General features: G+C 36.0%; 1 protein-coding gene across 3 annotated transcripts in view; it reads right to left on the bottom strand.

Moving 5' to 3' along the window:
* ADGB (androglobin) overlaps positions 1-16,644 on the bottom strand; it is a 224,461-nt gene that overhangs the window by 95,990 nt on the left and 111,827 nt on the right. For all 3 annotated transcript variants that reach the window (XM_073337563.2, XM_073337564.2, XM_073337565.2), the window contains 7 exons: positions 15,878-16,046; positions 13,058-13,121; positions 11,020-11,122; positions 8,238-8,379; positions 5,555-5,669; positions 3,726-3,893; positions 2,168-2,306 (listed from right to left, as the gene is read on the bottom strand). In XM_073337563.2, the coding sequence (XP_073193664.2) occupies positions 2,168-2,306; positions 3,726-3,893; positions 5,555-5,669; positions 8,238-8,379; positions 11,020-11,122; positions 13,058-13,121; positions 15,878-16,046 (900 nt within the window). The remainder of the gene's footprint in view (positions 1-2,167; positions 2,307-3,725; positions 3,894-5,554; positions 5,670-8,237; positions 8,380-11,019; positions 11,123-13,057; positions 13,122-15,877; positions 16,047-16,644) is intronic.

Genomic DNA, 16,644 nt, shown 5'->3' with positions numbered 1-16,644 from the left:
AAGTAATTATAATTATGGAAATCATTTTATATTGCAAAACACCATGTCTAGAACTAAATTGGAACATTGTGTTAATGTTTATTATCTTATTTGTACTTTTGTTAATACTAGCTGTCCCTTTAAGAACAGGACAAGGTTCTTGATTGTACAGTGGGTTTGCAGGACAGCGATGTGTGGGTGGTTTTTGCCTGCGTGTTGAGAATATGGAAGTCTCTGCCTGTGTAAGCTCTAAAAACGTTAGAACTTTATTTAACAACTTATCTTTCAAGTAAGTAAGCCGCATTCTAAATGGTGTAACACGGTAGGGGGCTGAATGCTTTAGGGCACTGCTAATTGGCTACAAAGCCTTCCACCTGCAGATCACCAGTTTGAAGCCAGCCACCCTCAGATAGAAGCCACAAGCATCATTTAGATTTTAATTCCTGTTGAGAACAGTTTGATGGGTCTTAGTTCCAGCTCACATGTCACATACTCACTCTTATGCTAAAGGCTTGTCTTACATGGTGGGGCAATGGAGGGGGATAATTTTTAATGTGCACTAACGTGTTGTTTATTAATTGGTCCATGTAGACCCTGCTGATGTACTTTAATGTGATGCTGTTTGAAACAGTACTACTTTCAAGCATGCTAGGGAATCTTTGGTTCTTTTAAAAGAAACTTTTTGGTATTTTATTCAAGATGACTTTTTGTTTCAAAATTTCCTTTAATTTTATTTTAGAAATTTCAGACTATGTGTTTTGTTCACCCCAAACTTATTTTCATATTTATTTTTTGGAATTTCCAGTGAACCAAAAACCCATCATTTGCCCAGTTCTGTTTAGGATGTGGATAAGATTATTGTAGCTCATGTCTTGACTTCTAGACAAGAGGAAATATCTAAAGAGGCTTTCTACATAATTGTACTCACAAAAATATATTTTCTATACAGATTCTAGCCAGAGCATAGTGAACTTTGTCTTTGAACCAACAAGACTTTGCCCACAAGAAAGAAGTGTATGTTTTGGGTTGTACCTAAAAGATTCTCAAGAGTCTGAGATTTTAAGATACTATAAGGTTGAATTTTCTTTTGTTAATAGGAATTTGTGAGTCAAAAGGAAAATGTATTACTTATTCAAGAGACTGGAATTGAAAGAGAGGAGTTAGAACCCGTATTGGATATTTATGAGCATAGCCAGGGCCATTGAAATTCTGCAACCACAACATTTGCAATGGAATCCACCCTTTGCTTGTACACAATCTAGGCAGGCCCTTTTAAAAATCACTATTCTTTTGAGTCATCATGGCTGTGAAGAAAACCTTACAAATGTTAACCAAGTATAAATGTGTAGTCTGGCTGAGTCTGCAGACAGTCTAAAACAAAAACCCATATGTGAACTGCCCCATTTATCTCAAAGGAATCTTGTATTGAATCCTATGGATGACAATTTAAATGTCGTCATTGTGACACAGGGTTAGCAAAATAATTTCTTAATTACAGTCATTATACTCTTAAAAAGCACTACAGCATTACAGATCTTTGCAAAATAACTAACATCCTGAGCTGCCCCCTTCATCCCAGTCTGATCTTCCCCCTTCTGTGAGTCTGAGGTCTTGTCAGTGCTTCAGGCTAGGTAGACTTCAGTCAGTTGTCTTGCATGTGTGACAATCAGCCCTTGTAACTGGGAAACCTCCCCTTTAAGGGCCACAGGCCTGGGGCCAACCAGCTTTGTTCTATTATCAGACCCAGCTGGGAAGTGAGTAAATGATTATACAAACTAACAAATGGCTCATTTGAGAGAGCTACTACAGGAAGATAGTGTCCTGCATTAGTCCCTGAGAAAGACTATTCTCCTGCCAATTTTTCAGTTTATCACTATTTCTGGCTTAATATGTGACTATATACATATAAACTATATGCATAAAAGTCACACCAAAAAGGTATTTAGGTTGCAAAGTAAACCACTTGAAAGTTAGGAAATGCCAGAATTACAGTTGCCTGTAATTCTGTGCAAACCTTATTTTACCCCTTTGTGCATCCTGCCTGCGGACTGAGTGAGATAGGGGATTCTGAGGGTTTCTATGATGGCAAACGTTAGGCAATCTAAGTATAGGGTATTTGACCAGCTTCCCCTGAATAGAAATGAACAGACAAATCTGAATAAAATGATTAATAATATCAGCACAGTACCTGAAGATACATTGTCTTCCATGGGAGCATCGTTGGCTTTCAAATCCAAAGTGAAGGATCTGAAAGCGAATTTAAAATTGGAAGGAACCTTATTACCTAATACTTGTTGGATCAAATGCCCAAAAGCATTATTGAAAACCTAAAATTAAAAAGAGGAAAAAATTCAGACAACCATTTATTTTGTCAAGAAAGCAGATTTATATATTTCTTTGATCATTAATAGTCTATACAGAATATTCCACAAATGTTTGTTTTTTCTATTTCAAAACCTATGCCTTGGAGCTCCCATTTTGCACAAATACATATGACAAACACTTCTCTCTAGAGACCTAGATAGAATATTTTCCAATTTCTTGCTCCTGAAACTTTTATCTTACTCTGTAGTACCATATTCATTTTAAATTTAAAACATTCACTTATGAGATGGCTAACATATTTCTTCCTATAGGACTTGGATTCTTTATCATAAAATGGCACATGGGTTATTAAAACGTTTGGTTACCTCTGTATACCAGAGATGAACCTGAACCGAAACTCTGATTCCGACTTCCTCCCCTAATTCTGAACATTGGAGAGGTTTGAATCTGGCATCACTTTCACATGCAACTACTGTGAATTGGACTGGCTTCTTTCTGTTTTGTATCAGTGATTGTAAAAAATTGAATACCTACTTCTAATGAGTAATCTAACTGATTAAATATGCATCATCGTTTCCATAAGCTGTTCGGTACGTGGATACAAGTCACACAAGTTGAAATCAATGTACAAAGTGTTGTGTTCAATAAAAAATAAATCAGGATAGTTACTCTACTTCTGTAAACATTTTTGGGAAAATATTTGTTAGGTTGCAAAGCTAAATTCCAATTATAGTCAACAGTAATATTGCTGGTTTCAATTATAATCACTTTGATATCTCTAGTGGCAGCTATTACATTAGGAAGTTCTATGTTAAAAGCATGATTATTTTTTTGTTTTGAAGAAAGATCTAGCATTAAATACATGCATACAACATTTAAGGGAAAGTATAAATAATAAAAAACATGGAAATGTTGTGACTATGAAAAGAATCTGACTTGTCTTCAATAACAGAAAGCCAAATCAATTTTTTCCTGAGACATCAATCTGAGACACAGTAGGGAATTATGCTGTGTATTGCCTTCTGAACTTCAGTTAGTCTCTTTGCTTTCATATCCTGAATTAGATCTCAAAAAGCTGATGAATTTTGAAGTTTGAAATATGCAGTGCCAAACTGCCAAAACACAGTCTCCGATTTTAGCATGTACTGTTCTGCATATATTATAATTTGGATATAAAAAGGAAAGGCAATTTCTATTTGTATTTGTAAATTCTATCATTTGCACATGCAAGTTATAATGGATTTCAAACCATGCATGCAGAATAAGAGGCAGAGTAGGAGACCCCTTTGAAAATTTGGCTAATAATAATAATAATTTATAATAATAATAGCAGCTTATTTGAAGAAGAGAATGAATGTTAACATATATACTCTTTTATATTGTGAAGTCCTTTAGAAAAAACAGATTACTAGAACCATTACCTTAAAATGTTCTCTTGCTATTCCTGTACCATGGAGGCTCTGAGGGAAGTGAGTTAGTTCCAGCTCCTTCAGGGCCTTGGAAAGTTCAGGCTCACTGCTGAAATTATTAATCACATTTCCAATAGCTTTCAGGATAACTGTAGCCTGTTCTATAAATCGGTAGCTCTCCTGGGGAGAGAGAACATTCTAGCTTGTGGAAGGGAAATGCTATCAGTTTATCAGATAATGAAGAATATAAAAATACTATGCATTGATGATTATTCTTTTGTACCAAGCACTGTAGAATGTTCAGTCAAAATTAAGATGCATGTTTATACTGTAAAAAGAATAAGTGAAGGCTTCTCCTAGCTAAAATACACATTGTGACATAATGTTGGTTAATCCCATCCATATATTCGTAGAGGAGTATTTGTATTTGGTTGAATACCATATCAAAGTGAATGTTGCATGTAGCAGGATTAACCTTCACCTGAATTTCAATGTGAGACTCTAGAGACTCAACTGGGATGCATCCGATGAAGTGAGCTGTAGCTCACGAAAGCTCATGCTCAAATAAATTGGTTAGTCTCTAAGGTGCCACAAGTACTCCTTTTCTTTTTGCGAATACAGACTAACACGGCTGTTACTCTGAAACCTGTCAACTGGGAGTGGCACTCTAGAGACTAGCTGCTCCTCTTGCAAAAATCTGTGGAAAGACCACCACAGGAAGCAACTGCAGTTTTACATTGTTTTTATGGCCAAGGAAGTTCACCCACAGAGTCTCCCTTTTGTAAAGAGAAGGGGGACAAGTTGAAAATGTTGCTCTTTTTTTTCTTAACATATCAAGTTCTCAGGTTTAATCTAACTTCCTAAATATCTGTAATATTGCATAAGCTACTTTAATATTCTATTATCAGAGCCCTGCAATTATGCAGCGGTGCAAATGGCTGCAAAATTTCCCCTTTTAAAATTTTTTTGCACAACTCTGCTTTCATTTAAAAAACTCCCAAAGTCTCTGGCCCAATCATTTGTAAAGGAAACCTTGAAAACATGGACTGAGTGTAACTAATGAAGAGACATCTGTCTGGACGGACAAACAACCTAACCAACAGCTCTGAGAAAGCGTTAACTGCTCCCCAGGGCCTCTAATCACAGCTATCACACAGCCCTTTGAATCAATAGTTCATTTTAAGAACAAAAGCTATTCTGCGGCCTACTGGTCATTTTGCAACCATATGGGGGGAAATGTATTCATCTGACCGACAGTTTGCATCACTAAGTAAGCATTTTTAACCTACCTTAATAATCTTTACATGCATTTTATGACTATCAGAGCTGCATGCTGCAAAAGGGAAGACAATACACTACCTCCAATTTAAATATTTCCACTACATTCTTTAATATCCAATTATCTATTGGCACATGAATGAATTTTCAGCTATTTTATGTGAAACACAACAACATCCAATGCCTGCTTATACGTTTACATCACATAGCTATAATAATGCCCATCTTCATATGCATCTCTCTCCCTCACACTTCCAATATCTCAGAACTGTTTCTCTTGCTTCCATATATATTTGGAATTTATATTATATTATTCAGTAAAATCTACTATAAATAGAGATGTGACATTATTTACATTAAGATTTACATTTCTTTTTGTGAAAATACTAAGAAAAGTGATTTTTAAACAAATTACTTGTAGTCCATCTCCTTCTGCACAACTCAGAGAATTTTCTTGCATATCCTCCAAACTCAAAATTCAAGAGAAAAATTAGATCCGTCTGCAGTAAAGAATGGTCAATGACTTGTAATAATATTGCACACGTTGTTATGGTAACATGTACCTTGTCAAGATTTGGCATAACAGTATCCTCTTCACCAAACACACATGGCACCATGCTACACAGATGGATATGGTGCCCTATGGGGGAACTTGCAGTGAAGATTAATACATGTCGCCTACATAAAAAATAAAATATAACAAAAAAGAAAAGCATTCTCTTTTAGAACAGTGGTTCTTCACCCTTTTCATTCAGTGGACCAACTTCACAACAGTGAAATTCTTTTCTGGCCCACCTCTCCTTTTAAGCCTCAATTGCTAATTACTTGGTTCTCAAATAAGTAAGTGAGCAGAGCATGAGGAAAGGCTCCTAGAACTACTGGTGAGGTTATAATTACAGGTTGTAACCTGAGATGCCACTGTTTTAGATTTATTTTCTGCTTTAGTTTGATTACATGTGGTTTTTATAACATAGAACAACATATTGCTGTAGTATTTCATAAGGATAGAGCATAAACTCTTTAAGTCAGGGACTGTGCCTTCTTTTGGGTTTGTACAGTGTTTTCCGAACACTGACTGAAACAAATAATAAATAATTATAAGAAGAATTTAAAAGCAAAGACCACAGCTGGTTACATTTAAGTTTATACATGTGATCTGGAAAATCCAAAGTAAGAGTCCAGTGTCCAAGTTATTCGTTACCTTAATCAAAATTGCTATAAGGACATACACACGAATAAGAAAATTTAAATATAAAACCAGATTAGAATAAAACCACTTTTATGCAATAATTCTGGGCCCAATCCATTCAAGAATCAGCTGGTGATTCACAGAAGTTCAGTGTGCCCCCTTGGGAACTACAGCTAATTCCAGTTTTGAAAGGAAGAAGAATTCTTTCTTGTGTTTACACAAGACAGGATCAGGCACTCAGCACCATATTCTTCCTTTCTCTTGTGAATGGTGGTCTGAGAACTTCTTTGGTTAATAGCTCTTTAACAAAGGCCTGGCAACAAGAATAAAGGAGGATCCACGTGGTCCAAAGCTTTTAAAATTTGCTTTTTTCAATTGCAATTGGTTGGGGAGGAAGAGTACACCACTTCCTAGCAATCACGTGGACTGTGGGAGGAAAGCTTCCACTTGGATTCCCAAGTAATTTTTCTTTTTGAATGAAATGGAAACTGCTCCACAGAGTGAGTCCTAAGCCCACTTCTACTCCCATGCCCGAGATTGACGTGTTGTAAATGCTACATAATTAATTATTCCTTGCGGCATGATTGCAAATTGTGGAGGATGGGGAATCAGAGATGTAGTGGCATGGGTGGGGAGCTTATCTGTAATAGATTCCTGCTTCTCAGGTAGCTCAAACTTGCAGTTGCAGAAATATAAAGATTTGTTCATTGATTTAGAGTCCTGCATAAGGCTAACTTTTCTGCTGAAATTTCTGACAGTGCAGTCCCGCACAGAACTTGATTCTCCAACTTTCAAAAACTGCACAACTCAGAAGGATGCAGGTGCTGAATAATCTGTCCATAAGCCAGTTCAATCAGGGATTCTGATGTATATGTTTTTTTCCAGCTGAAGTTCGTTTTACTGCCATTTGTCACAAATGAAATCCATTTTAATATTTTAAATCAGTTTAGAGAAAAAAGGGAGCACTGTTCAACTTTGTTGACTTAATACCAGATATATAACAGGTCTTTGTGTTTACCTTTCTGTTGCTTTGAAATCCTCTTTGATTTCCATTTATAATTTTTTGGATGGACATACAGGACATGACAGATATATATTATTTTGTTCAAGTTTTATAGGTACTTTTTGTAATATTGTAAGTTTTTGATATCGTTATATATATGTCTTCTTTTAAATAAAATAATCTACACAAGAAAAAAGAAGCTAAAAGTTCACAGCAGCAGTCCTTCTTTGTTCATTTTAATGTAATCTTTTTTAAACTAAACTAAACTGGCAATTCTTTATTTTTTGAGAACCAAAAGCTTTGAATTATCCAGCAATTCAGTCCTTGTGGCAATACACCATGTATTGTTTCTTTCATTGCAAACATTTTAAGAGACTAGCAGATTTCTAAGGATGAAGGGGATGGTATGGCGTTATCTTTTCTTTATTTTTACAGCTAAGGAACTGCTTTAAACCAGATATATAGGGGTATATGCCAAGAGAAGTGAATCCCACAAAGCATCAATGTCATGGTTTCCTAATAGTTTTAAGTTGGAATTTTAAAGAACTATACAAAGGTATAGCTAGATTATTTGGGAATTTATGTCCCTTCATGTTTCATAAATTTCATTTCAAGAAGAGTTACAATACTGGCTACAGAATCATACTTCAGTAAAAGTTTTAATTAAAATGAGTGTTGGAGAGAGCTGCTAATACCTCAGCCAAATTTCTGAAGCCTTCTATATAGAAACAACTTGCCTAGACAGAATGTATTTCAGTTGTTTTTTCTAGAAAAACTAGTGGGACTACTCATACGAATAACTGCTCAGCAAAGAGAGAGTAAGAGATTCACAGACTGACACACTATTTAAAAAACTTTAGTAATAATCCTTAAATCCAAATAAACATTGTAATCTTACTAAAACTTGGGAAATCCTAGAAATTTTATGCAAATTCAACATTCAAATATTTGCAAATAATTAACCATTCCAGATTCAGTTATGTAAATTCTATCCTTAAGGCAACAGCAGGTCTTTAAGTGCTAGAGGGAAATTAAAAAAAGGACCAGTACACACCCTGGGGGAAGGCTTAGCATAGCAGCTTTGGTTGCATACGTATGTATCTTTAGCACAAGTTGTCCAGTAGCCACACTTTTCCAAGAGAAACTTTCAACAGTAAGCATGCCCTGTGGTACACCAGAACCTTCTTTTTGTGTCACTGTAAGAAAAACAATTAGAAAAATAAAGTTAGCAGAGCAATTGATACAAATATCATGATGCAGAACTCAGGATCACATTTTGGTCATCAAAGCCCATACAAAAATAAAGGGACTATTTGTAAATTGATATACACCAGTGGTGCCTACACCAGCTAAGTGCCCTAGTCAGCCACAGAAGTTGCCTACTCTTAATGGTAGCTCTGGGAGAAATACAGCAGTTTTTCCAGTTAACCGGGTTCAAAAAAGAACTAAATAAGTTCATGGAAGATAGGTCCGTCAGTGGCTATTAGCCAGGATGGGCAGGGATGCAAAACCATGTTCTGAAGTGTCCCTAGCCTCTGTTTGCAGAAGCCGGGAATGGGTGATACAGGATGGATCACTTAATGATTACCTGTTCTGTTCATTCGCTCTGAGGCACCTGGCACTGGCCACTGTCAGAAGACAGGATACTGGGCTAGATGGACCATTGGTCTGACCCAGTATGGCCGTTCTTATGTTCTTAATCAATATACAAAGATAGCACATAACGGCAGTTATGTATACACTCTACTCTGAGGGCAATATTCAGAAGTGATGTGTTAGGAGGAGGTATAAATTAGATCCCTTTGCACTCACTTGGGGTACATTTACACTTTGAGTGTAAATTCCTGCTCAAGGAGCTACACTCGTGCTAACTCTGATTGAGTCAGAATGCTAAAAATAGATTGTAGATGCAGTGTCATGAGCAGGAGCAGGTTCTAGCTTCCCCAAGTATGTACCTAGCATCTCAGATGGGCTCATACTTGGGGTAGCTAGCCCCGCCTGTCGCCGTTGCTACACATTATTTTTAGTAACTTAGCTGGCGCAGAGTTAGTGTGGGTACATCTCCTCAAGATGGAATTTACACCACCAGCTCAAAGTGTAGACATAACCTTAGACTCCCACAGAACTACTTGGACCTGCTTTATCCTGTGTAAGAGGGTCTAACACATGGGTGTAATTACACCTTCTTTTGTGGTTCCTTGGCATGTAACTTACATGCACTCAAGATATGTCTAGACTAAGGTTTATAGGCCTGTTTAACTCAAGTTGACTGCCAATTAACTTAACTAACGTATTTTAAAATATTAATCTAGATATTTTACAGACATTTGTGATTTACCCAAGGCGGAGCCCTAGGGTATCAAGATGAGTCTGCTGTAAACAGATTCAAGAGTGTCCAAACAGGGATTTGCATCAGTTTAACTGAATTGCTTTGAAAACCAATTTTAGTTAAATCAGTGCAATTATTGCATGTAGACCAGCCCAAAGATAGAACAGTTTGCAAGAAGAGAAAACCAGGCAGAAATGACACAGGAAATGAAATGAAATCCATACTAGAAAGATGTCATAAATATAAAGAGAAGGGTAAACACCTTTAAATCCCTCCTGGCCAGAGGAAAAACCCTTTCACCTGTAAAGGGTTAAGAAGCTAAGATAACCTTACTGGCACCTGACCAAAATGACCAATGAGGAGACAAGATACTTTCAAAGCTGGAGGGGGGGGGGGAGGAAACAAAGGGCTCTCTCTGTCTGTGTGATGCTTTTGCCAGGACCAGAGCAGAAATGCAGGTCAGAACTCCTGTAAAGAGTTAGTAAGCAATCTAGTTAGATATGCGTTAGATTCTGTTTTGTTTAAATGGCTGATGAAATAAGTTGTGCTGAATGGAATGTATATTCCTGTTTTTGTGTCTTTTTGTAATTTAAGGTTTTGCCTAGAGGGATTCTCTATGTTTTGAATCTGATTACCCTGTAAGGTATTTACCATCCTGATTTTACAGAGGTGATTCTTTTACTTTTTCTTTAATTAAAATTCTTCTTTTAAGAACCTGATTGCTTTTTCATTGTTCTTAAGATCCAAGGGTTTGGGTCTGTGTTCACCTTTGCAAATTGGTGAGGATTTTTATCAAGCCTTCCCCAGGAAAGAGGGTGTAGTGCTTGGGGGGATATTTGGGGGTGGGGGGCGGAGACGTTTCCAAGTGGGCACTTCCCCTGTTATTCTTTGTGTAACACTTTGGCAGCTTTTAACCTAAGCTGGTAAGAATAAGCTTAGGGGGTCTTTCATACAGGTCCCCACTTCTGTACTCTAGAGTTCAGAGTGGGGAAGGAACCTTGACAAAAGGTATGGGCAAAAAGTGAATAGCAAATGATTAAACATTGTAAACAACTCCTTAAGAGGCATTGTTCATAAAAAGGACACGTGGAAAAAAAGTGTTTTCAATCAGTGTGGAGCAATAGAAAAGCACCACTGTGGCACAGCCAAGTGTTTTGCAAGATCATTTCCTAGAGTCAACTTGCTCTGTTTAATGCCTGCCAAATTACCATAGAGGTGAACACATATTGGTAAGCAGATCTGTTGTGACTCATGATTCATTGTACCCTCAGTAGCTAAGAGAAAAATCTCACGATACTACGGACATAGCATGTGTCAATACTGCAGGAGAGAGAACTCTAAAATATCCAAAGGGAATATTGCAGTTCTAGGCACTGAGTGTCACTTGCTCCATACAAGACCAAAAAAAGAAAAAGCATGTTTCAAAAGAAGACAGTTAAGATAAAAGAGTCTTTAGCAGTTGAGAACAATCAATATTAGCACACTTTTTCCTTTGTATTGATCTTACCTCCAGAATCTCCCCAGCGTACTAATGCAGAAAAACTAACTAGGATTTCAATAGGCTTCAAACTGTCCACAAATAAATAATAGAAGACTCGATCATCTGTAAACTGCAGGTGGAAAAGGGTATTCATGTTTAATTTCTGTTGAATTAGTCTTTTACAATTTTTTATTTAAAGTTCAAACTTTGTGACTCAATGTACATATGTAAAACAAGCAGTTAATTGTTACCAGTGCTTCTAACAGAGCTTCAAGTTTCATTTACCTATTAATATTCATCTTTCATTCTACAGATTAGAGAAAAAATAGTTTCTGTAATAGAAAATGTACCTACATCTTATGCACATCTTCCCTCTGTACCACCAATTTAATTAAACCCTGCTTACCTATTAGTATTTAATAAGGGACTAACATAGTTATTGTAATGATATTTTAAAAGTATGAAGCATCCGAGATATTGTTCTACAATTTGCCAACTCTAATTAATTCCAAAAAACTTGTAAGATATACAGTATCATAAATATTTTTGATTTGTAGCTTGTAGCATACAATTTATTTTGCATAATTATGATTTTTACGTTGCAAAAATCATAAAATATGGCAGCACTTTATTTACAACTTTAATGCATAAACATCAGAAACAGCAATGTGTACTGAACCATTCCTATAAAATACTCCAATTTAAACTTCATTTCATTGTCTCTTTCATTTCTTCTTAAATTGGAGTGTTTCTCACATCCATAACTGTAAATATTAGCAATTTGATACTGAGATATTAGGAATATTGGCATGTGTTCAGATCAAAGCTAGATGCACTTCAGGAAGATATGTTTTACCCCAAATACAAGTTATTGGGCTCAATACAGGGGCAACTGGGTGAAATTTAATGGCCTATGATATATAGGACATCAGATTAGATGATGTAATGGTCCCTTCTGACTTTAAAAATCTATAAATCTATGAAATTACAGTACAAAAGTGTTATCCCATATGGCTGATATTTAATTTGCCAGATGGTATGAATATTTGATTTACCTGTCTCTAATAAAATATTATGGTACCAGAGTAAAGGGTTCTAAAGAATATACTTTGTCATCCTAGCACACATCTAGGATTGTGTTGATTACATTTCAGAAAATAGAGCATGTTTTCAGTTGCACAAAGTTGCATATCCAAAGCAGATCATAGCTCAGGAAAACTGACCTATGATCCGGTTAAACTTTATAACAGTGAGACTAGTGACACTGAAGATATGCAGCAGTTATGGAATATAACCCAAATAGATAATTTCTGGGTACAGAATGTTGTACTAGATCTATTCATGACAAAGTTTAACTGCACAGCAATTACAGGGTATTAATGTACTAAATATGAAACTAAAGGAGCAATACATTAATCCAGCATGTTTAATCTTCCAGTTACATTAATTTATTAGTTAAACTATAGGTATCTAGAACATTGCTACAGTGTTTTTGCACTCTAACTGCAGTATCTGTAAAATGTAATTCCAGTCACTGGAATAGATTCTCAAGTGCACCAGAGCAGCACTTAGCACACCTAAAGAGTCAAGGGATGGGAGACTATATTTCTGCCCTCCCAATCTTGGAGCTCTCAGAGATTGAATCAGTCTGGGATGCTCTTGAGAGGCATCTCAGCTGCTGCCTCAAGGCAAATTTTGCCTTGCAATTTAAGTGGAGCTGTGGATCTGGCCCACTATATTCTATAGAGTAACCTGAAATCTTTTTGCTACCTCCAACAGTCAGCATTGTTTCAGCCATTGCCAAACAGTAATCTGTGGTACCACTGTCATTTCTGATTTCAAAGTAAGGGAAATATTGCAGTATAAGTGTCAGCAACATGTTGACTTTTAATGGGGACTACTGTAGCCTTAAATATTTCCATATACAGTATTTTCGCATTATTATTTTGTCTGTAATAGTTGTTCTTCATGGGTTAACACTAATATTTAGGATTTATGAATTATCAAGACATAGACTTTCTAAATAAAGTAAAGGTGAAATCAATAATGTGATGCATACATTTACCTTAAAATCGGATTTCTGATAATTATAAGCATATGTATTTGGTTTGTGGAAAATATGCAGGTTCCTAGAAAGAAAAATAATGAGGGAGAAATTAATTTTAGCATTAATAATTTATTTTAGTAAATTTTCTCTCATCCCATATGGTGCTACTGCAACCACTTCTATCATTATGAAACAGACTCAAAACTATTTCTTGAAAGTGGTCCAACATTTGAAGCCTCATAAAAGATGAATGCGTACAATTTATCTCCAGTGAAAGCTGTTGACATTGATTAGTAACTTTGTTGCAGGTCTAACTCTTTCTTACACAGGTCTGACAGCTAGTTTTATCTTATTTGGATTTGTAAATGGCAGCAAACTGAAATCTTAAAATTTTAACACCTAAAAATCACTAAACTATACAAAAAGCAGAGGCATCACTATAGGGGATGATTGCCTTTATGCAAGTTGTTAACACTTCTATGAAATTTACTGCTGTTCCACACCTCACCAGAAAACGACGAAGAAACTGAATCAGATTGTGACCTCAGTTTGACCCAATTAACCTCACTGAGTTCAACTTTAACTGAGGACAGAATTTGAACCAGAGTTCAGGGTTTTATACAAAGGAAGAGTTCAGATTATTCAAAGTCCCTATTGAGGCTGTGATACATTCTTGACATACATCAATTCTATAACTGCTGATCTGCTCTTCCTCCCCCAAAATTGATGCCAACTTTTAACATCCATATCAAGTTCTCTGCATTTGACCTATGTTCACATTACGCAAAGAAAGACATTCAACATCACTGGCTGTCAGGATAAAAATCTTAGCCTGGCAGCTAAAATTTCTGTGTAATAAAGTCTTTAAAGGACAGTAGGGATATACTGATGGATCATTGTTAAAAAAAATTAAGTTCTAAAAATAGATAACTCATACTTTTTAGAAATGAGAAAAAGGAACTGACAAGTTTGGCACATAAATTTGTTACAGTGGTCTTCAAAAGGCTAACAGTAATTTACTCGATGTTCAACTAACAAACCTTTTTAAAAATTTAATCATATTTCCCCATTGACTCTAAGTGGAGCTGTAACTAAACTGCCCCCTTTACGAATAGGAACCAGTGTTGCAGAATGGAAGGGGGAAATCACTTGCTTGGTGACTGCTTCAATAAAGGTATCATCTTGCATGATTCTCGCTCCTGATCTAGTGCTCCCTAACATGAGACAGGCAGACCTTCCCAAACTCTAAAATGCTCTACAGTGTTTAGTTCCTACTGGTAGTATGCAGGTTCAGGCACTCGCTACAGCCCTCCCTCATGTACCACCTATGACAATAATGGCTGCCGTAGAGACCGTCCAGTCAGTTCTTGATGAGTGGAAAGTGAAGGCTCCCCAAAGAAATATCAATCACAAAAATAAAATAACTGAAATATTAGTGAGGCTAAAAGACAAAAGCTTAAAAAAAACGCAGAGAAAACCAGAACATCTAAAAATAGGTTCCCCCTCAAGAGAACTAGGATTGCATATTAAGAAATTCTGACTTCTGTAAAGATACCAAACGAAAACACAACACTGCAACATGCAGCAAGAACTGGGGCAAATGCAAACAATTAGGGTTATTTATTTATATAACATCAAACAAGAGGCTCAACACTTGGATAGCCTGTAGGATACATCCAAAAATAAGGAACAATCTCCAGGTTTTCTTTTGAGATATAAAACGTCTAGGATTGAAAGAGTTGGGTTTCCCTACTTTGGGTACAGGCTCTATCTGAAGGTATGTCTGCACTGGAGCAGGAGGTGTAATTTCCACCTCAGTTATACATACCAGCACTAACTCTGATTGAGCTTGCAACTAAAAACAGCAGTGTAGCCATAGCCACCCCAAGCACATTCCTAAGGTCTTGGATTGGATTGTACTTGGGTGGCTAGCCCATACTGCTGCCCACGCAGTCCTGACTACACTGCTGTTTTTAGCAGGCTAGTGGATCAGAGCTTATGTAGGTATATCTACCCAAACTGTAAATTACATCTCCAGCTCCAGTGCAGACACTCCCTGAAACAGTGAAGTCTATTTAGATTGCTGAAGTGGGACATGAATAGTGAATAGGCCTTGAGCTATCCCTCTGCACAGAGATGAATAAAATAACTGAAAAGCTCTATTTAAAAGTATAGTTCTACTCCGAAAAGTGACTGTAAAAATGGCACATTGGATTGTATGTTTTTTGTCGGTCAATAATTTCATAATCATGTGCACTAAATTTACAAGTTAAAACATTTTTTTTTAACTTCCAGCTTTATAAACACAACCCCAGCATCTACAGCCTGGTCTAAATTATAACAGTTCCACTTGTGAAACTAAATCACTCTAAATTTTTTAAATTATTAATTATTTTTATTATTATATAAGCTAAACTGATTTAAGCAGGTTCAATAGTGTCTATATTACACAATGTACAATACAGACAAGCCCTTAAGGTGAATTCTTGCCTTCTCATCCATAATAAAGCTTCTGCATATTAGATCCTCATTGACACCTGCACAATCCCATTGCCTTTACTCAGTTTGCAAAGGTATAAGCAATTGGAAATTATATTGATGATGCACAAGGACCAATAGAACTCAGCTTGCCTTTGCTCAGCTGTGTTGATTCTGCAGTACTAACAGGAGTAAAAGATGCCAACAATTTATTTTTGTTCCTAAAATTAAGCCAACGTGACTCTATATATACACAAGGAGTAGATCTGTTAAGATGCAATTTTTACAAAGCCACTTTTTACAGTACTTCACTACTTTGATCTAAATTTTAAGGAATATAAAACAACCTCTGCTCCTTACTGAAAACAAGTAGAGAAGTCTTCAAAATCAAACCATGTTTCCCTGGAAACAGGATTCCGTTCTGACTCAATTTCTTCCGGTAATTTATCTGCCGTCTGGCTGTATATACTAGGGTCAACTGTTTCTGATGTCTGAGCCACATCACAACTTATATTTTCAATTAATTCATCTGCATAAATAAGAAGTACACACAGATTTCAACATGCTAAGAATGTGCACGTTAAAGAAATGTTGATTTTGTACTGGGAACTTCTAAAACTTATCAAGATTTTTCTTCCACAAAAATTTCTCAGCCTATTAGAGTGCATGGCATAAATTAATATTTTAAATCACAATCATGGAGCATTGTAAATTTAAAACCTGCCATGGGGAAATTATTTTTCATATTTACCTGAGCAAAGGGATTATATGTGAGGGCACACACTTTCCTACTCAGAAAGAAATGATAGGATTACTAATTACACAGTATTTTCATTATGATACAAATATTATGTAATGCTGCAATGCTAATGGTACCCAAATCTGTCAACCTCACCTCCATATTAATAGAACATTTATCCCTTGTTGTTCAGTTTGAGGCCTCTTTATTCTTTCCACAAAAATAAACAGAAAATCTACTTCATAATGTATTATTTTAATATAGCCTGTATTTATTGTACAATAAAATCTTATTTATTAAATAATAATAATTCTGTTAATGTGGAATCTGGATTTTCCATGATGTTTTTTATTTTCAGATTGTATCTGTTTATGGTTCCGTGCTTGAG

The sequence above is a fragment of the Lepidochelys kempii genome, chromosome 3 (assembly GCF_965140285.1).
Source record: "Lepidochelys kempii isolate rLepKem1 chromosome 3, rLepKem1.hap1, whole genome shotgun sequence".
NCBI classification, from domain to species: Eukaryota; Metazoa; Chordata; order Testudines; family Cheloniidae; genus Lepidochelys; species Lepidochelys kempii.
The sequence above is the reverse complement of the archived record's forward strand: the minus strand, read 5'-3'. Positions and strand labels throughout refer to the sequence as shown.